This window comes from Paramormyrops kingsleyae, chromosome 5 (assembly GCF_048594095.1).
Source record: "Paramormyrops kingsleyae isolate MSU_618 chromosome 5, PKINGS_0.4, whole genome shotgun sequence".
NCBI lineage: Eukaryota > Metazoa > Chordata > Actinopteri > Osteoglossiformes > Mormyridae > Paramormyrops > Paramormyrops kingsleyae.
This window is the reverse complement of record NC_132801.1, coordinates 29,025,896-29,039,540: the sequence shown is the minus strand read 5'-3', so window position 1 is coordinate 29,039,540 and position 13,645 is coordinate 29,025,896. Positions and strand designations below refer to the sequence as shown.

The 13,645-nt window shown below is 48.9% G+C and overlaps 1 protein-coding gene across 1 annotated transcript in view; it reads right to left on the bottom strand.

Annotated features, from left to right (window-relative positions):
• LOC111845564 (lethal(2) giant larvae protein homolog 1-like) overlaps positions 1 to 13,645 on the bottom strand; it is a 34,863-nt gene that overhangs the window by 8,678 nt on the left and 12,540 nt on the right. The window contains exons 3-14 of the mRNA XM_023815072.2: positions 10,281 to 10,362; positions 9,294 to 9,424; positions 8,379 to 8,525; positions 4,563 to 4,725; positions 3,210 to 3,339; positions 2,980 to 3,034; positions 2,478 to 2,632; positions 1,978 to 2,195; positions 1,238 to 1,305; positions 954 to 1,104; positions 449 to 553; positions 29 to 321 (exon numbers count right to left, since the gene is read on the bottom strand). Of these exons, the coding sequence (XP_023670840.1) occupies positions 29 to 321; positions 449 to 553; positions 954 to 1,104; positions 1,238 to 1,305; positions 1,978 to 2,195; positions 2,478 to 2,632; positions 2,980 to 3,034; positions 3,210 to 3,339; positions 4,563 to 4,725; positions 8,379 to 8,525; positions 9,294 to 9,424; positions 10,281 to 10,362 (1,698 nt within the window). The remainder of the gene's footprint in view (positions 1 to 28; positions 322 to 448; positions 554 to 953; positions 1,105 to 1,237; positions 1,306 to 1,977; positions 2,196 to 2,477; positions 2,633 to 2,979; positions 3,035 to 3,209; positions 3,340 to 4,562; positions 4,726 to 8,378; positions 8,526 to 9,293; positions 9,425 to 10,280; positions 10,363 to 13,645) is intronic.

Here is a 13,645-nt window from a genome sequence, read left to right as displayed (position 1 = left end):
TAGTGATGAAGGGGGGCAGGGAGGTTACCTGGCGAGGACCGGGCTGCGGCGCTGGTAGTCAAACAGGCCGAAGCCGTGGCTCGTCCCAAAGGCAATGAGGCTCCACTCGGCATGGAGCGTCACCGCGGTGACAGCGGCGGGGGGTACGCACTGCACCAGCAGGACTGGCTGAAAGCCGGCTGGGAAGCTGACGGGTCCGGTGTTGGGGGTGAGCCTGTCGTGACCCTTCCAGGTGAAACCCTCGCGGTCCTGGAGGAGGTCCACTGTGGCTATGTTGATCATGTGATCCGACTCGTCTTCACTTAAATCCATCACGAGAACCTTAGGGGTCAGGAAAAGGGAGAAGGTGTTCACTGACTGATGGCATAGGAAAGCCGGGGCTGTGTGTGTGTGTGTGTGTGTGTGTGTGTGTGTCGACATGGGGGGGTGGGGGGGTGCCAAACCTCACCTGTCCTGCCGTCCCGGCAACCACCAGCTTCCCACTGTATTTGCACAGACAGATCTTCTGGATTCCCAGTCGTGGGTCGTCACTGTATGGGTCAAAGCACCCCACCTACAAAAAGGAAGTCACATCACTCAACTACTACAGAAAATAAATATTCATAAACACCCTCAGAGTCCATCATAGCTTTTCAAATAAACAGGAGTTCATGTAATAAATTCCTGAGAAGGAACCTTGAGAAGATGGGCACATAAAAATTCTCCAGAGATGGTGTAGTTTTAATTATGGAGAAAAAGGGTAAATATTACAAACCTCATATGTCTGAAGACATGGCACATAAAGATGCCATGAGTACAAGTTATTTTTGTAACGAGAAGGGCGAGGGCTGAACTGTTCAAAACACGAACACGGTGGCTCGTCTGTTAAGGACACACAAGGATTTAAGCCAAAATCTGGATGGTCTGCTTGGTAACGGTGAAGTAGCCCTTTGTGCGGCAGGTAAAGCCCCCACCTTCCTGAAGGGAGGCCACTCCTCCTCAGGCTGCGTCAGGCTGTCGCCGTGGTCGCAGTCCGTCTGGAAGATGTTGGCTGTGCTCAGTTTGTAGAGCGGCTTGAGAGACACCCCAGAGGCGTCCCAGAAGCGCACGGTGCCGTCCTCGTGGCTGAGCGGAACAGAGATTTTAAGATCCAAAACTCAAGTACACCAATGACAAGCCAGAAAGTGGATGTAAGCACTTCTGTGTTTAAGTGGCTTTGGCCAGGTGTCCGTTAATCACATGGCGCTGATTTGCTTACCCTGTCAGGAGCAGGCCATTGTGCTTCGGTTCAGGGGCCAGGTCCTTCCCCCCATCAACAGGCCACTTCTAAACACGGAGGAGGAAACACACAAACTCCTAAGCAGTCGCAGCAGGCTTGTTTACACCAATACACCTGGTATTTCAGCCTTCAAGAGATCCTTCCTCTCACTATGGAGAACCGCCCACCCAGGGCTGTATTAGCAGGGAGCACAGAGCATCAGTCTCTGAAATGACTTTCTAGGCCACCATGGTACCCGGAAAGCAGACGGATGTGATTAGCAGTGTCACATTAAAGCCGGAGGCTGCTGCCACAGCCGTGAAACTCGATAATCTTAATTAAATGTCATTTAACAGGGACATAACTGTACAGATTAGCCAAGAGGAGGCTAATGCTTGCATCAAGCATGGATAGGGGATGTTTCCATCCAGCACATGTTGACTATCCCTAGATTCCCAATATCAACGGTTGCCAGCTGACAGGTCAAATCAGCAAGACATCTGTAGTCAAATTGTGGCAGAATCCTCCCCACTGATTGGCAAAATATACCAAAGAGGACCACCCCCAATTGTCAAATGATGATGTCACAATTCAGTAGCTTGCTATAATACAGTATGTGTAGTAAACAGCAGGGCAGAGTGACGCCAGCTCTGAGAAAGATCGCTCAATCAAGCAGATCCAACACGAGGTCCAAGACCCCATGACACAGTAGGCTCAAAGTCCGTGGCCTCAACTCCCACCATGCACGGTGACGGCGTGTTCTGGCGCCTCCCGGCGGCGACCACGCGCTCCCACAGCTTGACAGGCACGTTGGAGACGTGGTAGGAGCAGGTGATGGCAGAAGAGTGCAGGGGTGCGAGGTACGGGGAGGGGATGGCAGGCCAACCGGGCGTCTGGAGGTCAATGGCGACCAGCTCCTCTTCTAACAGAACCACCAAGGCGGAGGGGTCATCAAACTCTGAATGGGGAGGGTTGGAAATTCAGTGACCTTAAGACCAAAGTCAGCGTCCACGGTTTCACACAAAGGCTGGCAGTATAGAAGGTCTCACTACAGGCAGACCAAACCAGAAATATTTCCCTATAAATCTATGAGACGGCTAAATTACAACGGCACTTCAATTTCACACCCCAAGCAAAGCATTAACAACTTTCCAAACCCAATATACAAAACCCTGCAAGCGAAACACAATGTTGTCAATCCTTACAAAATGTAACTGTGTCTTGTTTGTGACCTTCTCACCTGCATCACCATCCACGCAATGAACGGTGAAGAAGTCAATGACCCTGGAGGTGAAATCCAGTGTGACTTGGGTCTTGTCCTGCAGCACCGTGACACAGTGCCTGTCCCCGTAGCTGGCCCTGGGCATGCCCCCGCTGAACAGCACCAGGGGGGGGCTGAAGGGGATGGAACAGGTTCACTCCAATGCTCACTGCTTAGTGCACATATGGGCAGAAGCTTCTACGGTGGCTCGTTCTTCATGCTACAGTCAGAAGCTGATTTCTACCGGCTCGCAAAATCAATCCCTCTAAAAACATTGTGCTCATCTCCTCATTCTCTCATCCGCTCATTTCCAGATGACCTTCCAAGCATCCGAAGGAAACGATCATAAAGCAGTAGCTTCATTCTGCTGAGTGAAGATGAGCACATTTCCCCTCTAAAGGTCACTCTGTATTGCTGGGATGTAGTTTCTGGCCACAAGCCCAGCCGCCCACGAGCTTCGGCACGGCCCGGCGATACCCACCCCGCTTCCGTGGTCCTCCACAGGATCTTATTGATGGCTTTGCATGGGAATGGGCCTAAAAGAGGATGGCAGAACAGACGTTTGAGCAAAATATGTGCAGCAACAGGACCAAACCGAACCAAAAATCCCAAAGCTAAGATGTACTCATGGTAACACCAAACCTCTCACGCCCAAATGCTGGTGTTCACGGCTTCACGCCGAGGCGGCGGCGTGCCGGCGAGGCCACTCACCGTACGGTATGGAGGAGGCTGTGGGTTGCTGCGTGCAGAAGCTGCCGACGGGCCACACCATGTAGCCGCCATCGCTGTGCGAGCTGACTAAGGTCCTGCCGCTTCTCTCCCAACAGAGACTCTCCAGCTGCTGCGGGGGCCCAGATACAAAAGGTGGGTTAACGGGGTCAACCGGGCCCGACGGATCCAACACCACTCCCCTAAAATCCACCAACGGCACAGCAGGGGACTGACGGGCAGCAGACTGACCTCACCATAAACAGACTGTCACCAAGCGTCTACTCCATAAAACAATTAGCCATTACTGTCCTTGGGGGATGAGGAGATTTACAAGGAACATTACTGAAACATTTCTGTAATGGTATAATTGCATGCTATTGAATAAGCCATTGTACCCAGATCTGCTCCAGTAAAACAAACTCCCCCCCAGGGACCAATAAATTATACTTATCTACAATTACAGACCATACAAAATCAGTCTTTACATTTCAATTGTAATGTTTAGACGAGAAGTAAGCTTGGCACTCTATATCCATCCCACCACAAGACACCGTCAACGGCAGTTAATATGGGTCATTTAAAGTGTCAAGAAGGAAGGGGATAGGGGAATAGACTCCAGAAAGGAATTCGGGATTGCAGAGGTTGCCTACCCAGTCTAGATCTAGACGGCTATGTTATTTCTGTTACTGTTGCCAAGTAACAAGCCACTAGCAACCGGGTTAAGCATGTTGAAGCCATTCTGGTTTAAGCCAGACTGACACACAAAAATTTTGTATCAGCTCAGTGGTTGGTCGCCTGCGTCCTCTTCACAGAGAATTATTGTGAAACCTTAACATTTGGCACTTGGCCATTACCATGAAACTAAAGCTAACTTTCCATTCTGAAGCATTATTTATTACACACAATGTAGTATACAACCCTAATATGCAATTTGGCCTGTCAGTCTATAAAGGTCGCCATTTCAGGTTCAGTAAAATATAAAGCTCTGCTTTGTCTAGACATCAGCCAAGGAAGATTAAATTTAAACATGGAGCTTTTTATAAGGGTTTTAAAGTAGAAAATAAGACTTTCCTCAAGTGTTTCAGTACAACATGGCAATAAAGTACAACCATACAAAATCGACATTCTCTGCAGGAGGTTTCTATAAACATTCTCGAAGTTCCTAAACAGAGTGGATGCTTAGCGACACCCTATACAAGACTCAGAACAGCCAGAGTATTAGGAAAATAATGTCTTCGAGAAAAGGCGAGGGGGCGAGAGACAAATCTCTGCGCTTTCCAAGCCGTCAGTGAGTGCTTCCCTTTTTAACATGGAAACACAGCACAGTGGCGAAAGAGCAGGACAGACACCCACCTGGATACCCAGGAAAACGTTCTCCACCTTGCGGGTGGCGTGATCCCACAGCACCACCAGTCCCCGGCTGTACCCGATGAGCATTTTGCCCGCACACTGGGGATGCTCTTGTAGGGATTCCACCGGTCCCAAAGACTTCCCAAATTTGTAGTCCTCTGGGACGCTGCAAGCACAAGGGAAGGAGAACAACATTCTTGAGTGTCCTTCAGACGATCAGCCACTGACACTTGGCATTAAGGCATTAGATTCAAGAATCAGCTCCAACGATGCCCAATAAACCCACACAAGGAAGCTGGTAACAAAACAACACATTCCTATTTAAGACAAAAAAGACAAAAGTCCCAAAAAAGTATTGGCATCATCCATACAGCAAAAGCACCATGTCTTATGGCATAACACAAGCACCATCAATAAAAATCCTATCAATTAAATTACACCACCCCACAGAATGCACCTTAGTTGTAGATGCTGAAGTTCTAGGAACAGATAATGGAGGGACTGAGAGGAGGGAGAGTTTGAGATGGCTTCCTGGCCAGATGCGAGCATCAGAATGCAAATTACAACCACAACCCACACTTATGGGCACAGGTCGGCATTAAGGAAGGCATACAATCAGCCCAGGGCCCCAGGTCCAAGCTGACGTCTGTATCAGCAGGCAGATTCCAGGCTATTCAATGGAAAATGATCTGAACTGTAATACAGTGAGAAACGTGACCCTGTAACCTTGTTAGTGGTCCTGGAAAATGGAGAAAATAAGTAAGAGTAAGAGAGTGTGTGTGTATGACTGAGACCATTATGACAGGAACCACCCCAGGGGGCCTACAATCCAGCAGAGTAGCACTTCAGTCTTGAGCGGTGGAATGGCAACTGTAGAATCTTGGATATGGAACACCCATGAGAGTAGGCCATGGTTTCAGGAAGACCCAGGATATAGCAAGGCTTTTGGTGGCTAGTCTTCAATCGAAGCAGGACACTTCACACGAACACCTTTCAGTGCGTTTCCCAGCAACCGTTGCACAGTCATTAGACTAGGGTTGTCCTGGAGGGCCAGTCTGCAACAGACTTTGCAGATTTCCCTGCTCAAAACATACCTACTAAACCTGGCAATTGGCCAGGGAGCTGAATAAGGTGTGTTTGACCAAGGAAAACTGCAAGCTGTCTTGCAGACTGGCCCTCTAGGGTTAGGGTTAGCCAAGTCGAATACGCTAGCAGTCAAGATGCTTAACAAGAAACAGATTTTGTTCTGCTCCGGGCCGCATGTGTCATATGGCACGAGGACGTGGACAGACAAGGAGTAACATGACACTTCACATATGCAGAAAGAAAATATCAACTGGCCTCAAAACCCCAGTAGGGCACCACGGGGTACGACCCGGATGGTTATGCTCCCCAGCCAGAAGCTCCATTCTCTTAAGAGTACATGTGGGTAACACCCTAGTCTATGATGTTCAATGACCAGGTCATGAGACATTTTAACATGAGGTTAAAGCACGATGAGAGAAACGCAGGGCTTGGCTGCTGACTTTTTGCTCAATTGCCCGCCCCCTCCCCCCGCCCCGCCCACAGAAACATGCCCCCGTCTCACACAGGCCCACTGCTCCGTTAATGAGTGGCTCGGCACTGAATGACCCCAGAGGCGGACTGAGGAGCCAGTCTGGCCCTGCCGGAATCACCACGTCGCAGAGCGCAACACCCCAGCACACAGAGCAGAGCGCAACACCCCAGCACACAGAGCAGAGCTTAAATGCTAAATGGTTCATTTCATTGCCACCATGACGATGTTGAGATAACAATGAGAATTGCTTTAAATGAAAACAGGCAAAAAATAAAAAATAAAAAAGCAAAATCGCTTAGCAGTATCCCCTCCATTTTGTGAATCAAAGTGAACTCTGACTGTTCTGGAGGCAGGAAAACATGTTGGGGGGGGGGGGGGTCAAACACGGCAGGAGGCCCAATGACCACCATGTGTGGACTTCTGATCCTCCCCAGAGTTCAAAGTATCTATGGCCAGCATGAAATGGACTCCACTAACTGTGGAGCGCAACAAGGCCAGGGAAAATGGTATTGGGGGTGGGGGGCAGCAGGGGATTCATTAGCATGAGAGTGAAGAGCTCAAGGCCTGGGGTTCCATCGCTCCTGTAGGGAAGCTGGGCCATAGAGCCCATCTGTCTCACGCCGGCATCAAACTCCTCCGTCCTGCCCGCTAGGGAGCCCAGAGGTATGACGTACAAACAAACCACAGCAGCACACAGAGGGCTATCAAGACAGGGGCTATTCTCACCCACACAGGATCTGCCCAACTAAGCATGTGAGAAGGTTTCATAGCAGCTGTGTTCTCTGACGGAGATTAGGGAAAATCGCAGCGGACTGATTACCCACTTAAATAGTCAGCATCTCCGGGAAGGTCCAGCAAAGACAACCAAAATTTTGCATGGTACATTGCCTCCAACCAACCATCAAGCTTTTATAGAACCCTCCCATGGTCAGTATCTGATGCTGTGACCGACGGCAAGACGTCTCTTTCCACATTTAGACTTCAGGTCTTACTTCCTCATTCTGTAAGCACTGTGGCGTTTCTCACGCAAGAACAGTCCTCAACCATCAGAAGCACAGACTAGCCGTCCCTTAGTGTAGACCTACCTTTGTCAGTCTGGTGTACATCTGCTCAAATCCAGCACACCAGCAACTTATAACAAGTGACGACCATCCTCTGCTCAAGATGAGCTGTTCAACCCACACATACTTTATATGATTATGCGCTACTCGGCTGTACAAATGACCTCTAGATGTTCCAGTTACCTCCCGCGGTTTGACGATATATAGTTAGGCTAACTGGCATCTCTAAACTGCCCATAGTGTGGGAGTGTTTGCCTACCCTATGGACTCCATCCAGGATAGCCCCTAGCCTTGTAATGCCTGGGATAGGCTCCAGACCCACTCCCCCCCCCCCCCCCCCGACCCTGACCAGGATAAGGAGATGGATTGATTTGGCTCTCAGTGACAAAACAGTGAGCTTTTCCGAGCGAGGCTCTGAATGTGACAGAGGACCAAACAAATTGGCCAAAAGCTGCGATGCATATTTGCAGGAAATGAGCGTGGACTTCAGTCTACTGGATAGCTGTGCTGTTAAGGGTCTGTGCAGAGCTCAGTCAGACCGTGAACAGAAGCTTGTAGGCGTGCATCATACAGGTCAACATTAAAATGTCACCGTTTGAGGTGCAAAGGCTTCCTCTCTAACCCACATAGGACACTGGGTGTGACCAACATGTCAGTCACAGGAGACCTTTTGGTTCAGACTACCACAATGAGTAAAGGACAGCTTCCAGGCCAGAACATCACTTCTGACCCAAACCCCCTCAGTCTGATGAGTCAGACAGAGAAACTGTGGTTTTGCAAAAACTGCAGAAAACACACCCCTCATACCAGTCTGCCCACACAAGGAATTTGTAATTTAGAATCAAACCTAACCCCTCCAACGCCCAGGAAAGGAACATCTTCAAAGCCTCCAAAATCTCAGTCTCTAGGTCACGCAGCACGGAGAGGGAAAGTGTCCTATAACATTAATAGAAACGTTTTCATTTCAGATAACAAAGCTCATCTTCTCACCTCAGGTGCTCAGTTTAACCACCGACCTTTAAACGTGAAAGCAGAGAGGATGGAGACAAGAAGTAAAAATGAAGAGCTAAAAGTACAGAGAGACCAACAGATGGAAAGTCCTATTATGGAGATTCCAAGCTGCAAGCTTAGGGTTAGCGGAAGCTTAAGTGGGCTGTGTTGGAGGGAATAAGCCCTGGGACTGTCGGCATTATCACCCACCTCCGTAAAATCTCATCCGGGAACAGGGACTGCGAGTCTAGCAGGGTGAGGTCTGGCAGATCCAGGAAGTGCACGCCCCCTCCCTCGGTGCCCAGGCACAGCTGATCGCAGGTCCGCTTCAGCAGGATCACGGTCACCCGTGTGGCACTGTAACCAGGGGATGATGGTCATGGGGGGGGGAGGGGCTTAGGTGCTCAGCCAGCCCCTACCAGTAGGGGGACTTCAGCTTTCATGCAACACCAACATGTCAGTCTTAACTTTCGTGTCTCTGGAATTTTCCGTAATGATGGCTTGAATATCTTTCGTCAGGTTCACTACCTCTCCAGTCAAGATCTCAAGTACACTGGCTGAAAAAACCAAACACTTTATTTCGTTGGACCACCTTTAACTTTGATTACATTCATCAATGCATTTCCATGTGCTTATGCAACAAACACTTTTTTTCCCCCATCTAGATTCACATTATTTCTCATTGAGATTCTGTATTGATGATAGGCGAGTTGAATCACTCTGTAAAGTCTTCTTCAGCACATCTCAAAGGCTTTCCATGGGGTTACGGTCAAGACTCTGTGGTGGCCAATTCATGTGTGAAGATGATTCGTCCTGCTCCCCAAACCACTCAGACAATTCGAGCCTGATGAATCTTGGCATTATCGTCCTGGAATATGCCCATGCCGTTAGGGAAGGAAAGCCCATTGATGGGATAACCTGGCCATTCAGTAGATTCCGGTACTCAGCTGACGATCTTATTGCTGCATAACGTTGCTGAGCCGTAACAATGATCCAGTCATTGGCCTTTGAATTTAAATCAGCAGGTACTTAAACAGTGACCTTTTTCTTTGGCCAGGCGTCGTATTTCAGTAAATAAAACCAAACAAGTAAATAAATATAAAAGGACTGACACTCCATATTCACCTTGTGCTCTCCAAGCCTGGGCGCCCCGGCAGGGTGAAGCTGCACAACTCCTCCAGGTTTGAGCCGCCCTGGCGTGGGTTTATCTCCCAGAGGTGCAGAATGTTGTCATCCAGCAGAGACACGAGGCGGCCCTATGACCCACACACAGCCGACAGGAAGGTCCCAAGAATTAGCAATGCCTTGCTTTGATTTCTCCCTCCTCTAAAAGGCTAAAGTGAAACAGACTCCGACTCAACCAAGCACCAACTGCAGGGCAAATCAACTCATTTTGTACAACTCAAAAGGCAACGAAGGCAAGTCTCTTTCTATCCCACCATCCTTTACTGCTGGCATCCAAAACACTGCAGGACAAGGAATGCGATTCCACACTGGTTTCGGCTGTTAAACTGGAAACTAACAATTAGAAAGGAAGTAAACACACGGGAGAGCCTCGTTCAGTTTGTTTGGTTTATTTGCGGCAGCTGTTCTTGGGCTGTGGAGAATACTGAACAGATGGACACGCAGAACACCACCACTGGCAACTGACAACAATGCTCAGCTTTTGGCAGATACCAATAAGACCGCAACATAAACCCAAGAGTAATGATTTTCTTCCCCCCTCAGTCCTAGTCCTGGGGTCCTGCTAGGCATGCTACTTCTAAGACCAGCTCTAATTGGTTGAGCAATTATCTAGGCCGTATGTAGCTACCTCCAAAAGGCAAGCATGTCTGCCAGTAAAACAAAGGTTACTATTCAGCCAAACCTCGAGTTCAAAAAGCAGGTCGAGTTAATGCTAATTCGTCCCAGGTAAGAAACGTTTTAGCTTAATTTTCACACACACACATGCTTAAACAGTAACACTACATTAAAACATGACGTCAGAACATCGTAAGATCGGCTGCTTCACTTGCCGACATTCCCAGCCGAGATAGACACCCTGGCACAGGAGCCAGGTTCCTGAGCTGCAAGCTCTCACACCAAACAGTTGGTGTGAGTAGCGCCCCCTACCTGTCCGTGCAGGAAGTGCAGCTGCATGACGGTGGCGGGTTCCTTGTGGAAACTCGTGAATTCCACGCCGGGAGCTCCATAGCTGGGGGAACAGTCGGTCAAGGACACAAAACACACAGGGCATGTAAATGCTACACGCTAGCTGCTTCACCTGTGGGTTTATGACCAAACTGGAGAAGAGAAACGAGAGAGCGCATTATGGTAGCAACTGCCCAGCAGGTGGTGGCAGCCATTTTGTCCGGCTCTTGGGTGTTTCAGTCTCCCAGAAAACAGGCCGGAAGATGCCTGGAGCCACAATCAGTGGCACAGAAAGCCTCCCCTCTGCTGTTCTGAAGAGTAAACGAGGCTTCTGCCGAACAGAGTATGTCTGTAGCGGCCGAAATGACAGACAGAAGGGCTCTCAGCATCCACCCACCCATCCATCAATCTTCTGTAACCGCCTGTCCTATTCAGGGTCCAGAGCCCATCCCAGGAGCGACAGGCACAAGGCAGGGAACAACACAGGATGGGGCACCAACCCATCGCAGAGCACAGTCGCACACGCGCACACACACACACGCGCACACACACACACACACACACACACACACACACACACACACACACACACACACACACACACACAGTAACTCCAATTACCAACTTTGGTAACTCCATGTTTTTGGAACGTGGGGGGAAAATTGGAGAACCCAGAGGAAACCTCATGACTACACAGGGAGAGCATGCAAACACCAAACACACAGAGCCATGGCAGAGCCTCGAACCCTGATCCCAGAGGTGTGAAGCAGCAGTGCTAACCACTGCACTAAGGTCCATGCAGTAAGCAGGTTTTCAAAGTGACGATGAGAGACACGATGGGCGAAGCTACGACGACAGTGAAGGTGGTGTTGACACCCCTCCACAGGGCCGATTGTTAGCGAAGACGTGTGGCAAAGCACAGTAAGGTGTCGTGCTGGCATGTCATTTACTTTCTGACTAGGCTGCAGACATTTAAACTCCTTTAAAAAAATAAAAATAAAATCACCCTGTTCTCTGAAAGCATTTAATGCAAAAAAATTAAACCACATTATAAATGCCATTAAACTCATCTGCATAAAAACGGTTTATAAAATCCACTTACCAAAAGAGGCAATAAATGCACTTAAAGAAATAAACATCAAAAGACACTGAAATGTAAGCCCAAAGGCCTCTTTTGAGCATTAAATTGGACTCAGGATTGCAGACTATATTTTCAGAGATGCTTCAACATTATTGCTACAGCAGACAAAAAGTACTTCGAAAACACTTGATAACTATTGAAGTGCCAAGGCTTCCTACTGGCTTCCCTTTGTCTGCAGAGAAATTCCCCAGGAGAAAAAGAGAAGAAAATCAAAGCACTCGGTATATAAACACAGAGCAGAATGGTCAGGAAGACGCCAGAACTGGGACCTTAACATGGCATGGGAAGGTGTGGATGAGCAGTGGAGGTCCTAGACCATTTCAAATGGGGGGGGAGCTGGGGCCAGTTGTTGAATTGGGGGGGGAAATGCATAAGGAATAAACGAATTTTGGAAAAAAAAAAATTGATAAAATTATACAAGCAATGCTTTGCAGTTACATTTTACAGTTTTCACAAATATGTAACCCACTGATTTCTTGTTTGATTATTTTTCTGTCGTTAACTTTGCTTTTCACCAACTGAAGCGACTCGTCCAGCCCGCACACCCGCGTTAAGAGTCCGTCAAGAAAATGCACTTACATTTGTGTCATGCCTGTTCCCAGCACACAAAATTTTAGCCCACATATATAAATGCAAAAAATAGCAATAATACAATTATTTCAGACTGAAGTAGCATATGTATCTAGGGGGGGTCATGGGGGGATACTGGCTCCTCCTACCCCCCCAGAACTACCCCTGCAATGAGCCCATTCCTGAGTCATCTATATATGATCAAGAGCGAGGTCATGGCTATGAACGACATCCAAGTGCTCGCAAACCATAATGCGGGTTTCAGAAATGCAATCACTTAAGCGTTACTGCCAAGTGAGAATGAAACAGAGTCATTTGGCCTGTATTAAAACAGAAGACAAGGCCAGCGAAGTCATCCACTGAAAGTCTCTGCACCCCTCACGCATTCTTTATGAATTTTTTTGGGGGGGTAAACCATGGACAGAAAAAAACAAGGAAGATAATCTGTCGAATGGCGGGTGGATGGTGACTAGAGCAAATGGGTGGGGGGGCAGCAGGGTCTTTTTCAGAGAAGAGCCCCCCAAGCCCAAGGATTTTTACACTAGTTGGTTCAGCTCTTAGGGATACAAACAAGGCAGTCAGCAGTTAGGCCGTGTGTGTGTGTGTGTGTGTGTGTGTGTGTGTGTGTGTGTGTGTCTGTTCTAAACCCCCAACTTTCTCATGGATCCCATCCTGCCACAGCTGGAAACGGGGGTGAGGGGGGTCAAAAGAGGCTGCTGGGGCTTTTGAAGCCCCGTCTCACATTCTTTATCCGGCTCTCCATCCCCCATCGCTTCCAACTTCAGGTCCCCATCACGATCTCAGCAGCTACGACATGCCGTTACCGCCCGTACGGCTCCCCCAAGCCGGCAGCGCGGTGTCGTTTGTGTGCCTCCGGATCGCTCCCATTTCGCCGAAATCCAACAACCCTACCGCATCGGCCCCACCGCACAAAAACAGCACAGAGGCCCATCTGTGGGATTTCCAAGGGACACGGTGTGTTTTTCTTACCGGAAGGGAAGCCAAGTATCACACCAGGCTCTTAGGCTGCGGCCGCGTCGCCCAGTAAGCAGACTTGGAGGCCGAGAGCCAGCAGTTACCCCCCGATCAGGAGCACCTGACCCATCGGGGGGCTAAGCTGCCCCAGGTGGAGGAGTTTGCACAAAAACACTCCCTGGTACATATGCAGGGGGTTCAGCATCTCACGGCTGACGCAGCCCGACTTCACTTACACCAATAAAACGAGAGATTCTTTTAAAAAGCAGAGTGTGGGTGTACAAGTGGAAACAATCAGCCCTCAGCTGACAAGCTGCAGTAACTCCTGTCAAAAGAAACATTACTAGTTAACTAAATGGCCCTAAATTGCTAAACAGTCTGAGCTCAATAATCATGTGCAAAATGCAGTAAGACACAGATGCTGCCAAATTTGTGTTTTAAGCGTCAAATATTAAAAGCACAGGTTTTAACCAGCGGCACACATCCAGCACGCCAAAGACTGCCCTCTACTGCCATCGGGACATCACCCAAACAAATACCCAGCCGGGAAGCCATACAAATCCTCAGACTGCCCAAGCTTTCAGCAATATGACCAGAGTATTTATTAGAGGCAAAGAATCAGCCTCATGGCATGAGGTTCGACTTATGAGGAGGCTCATAC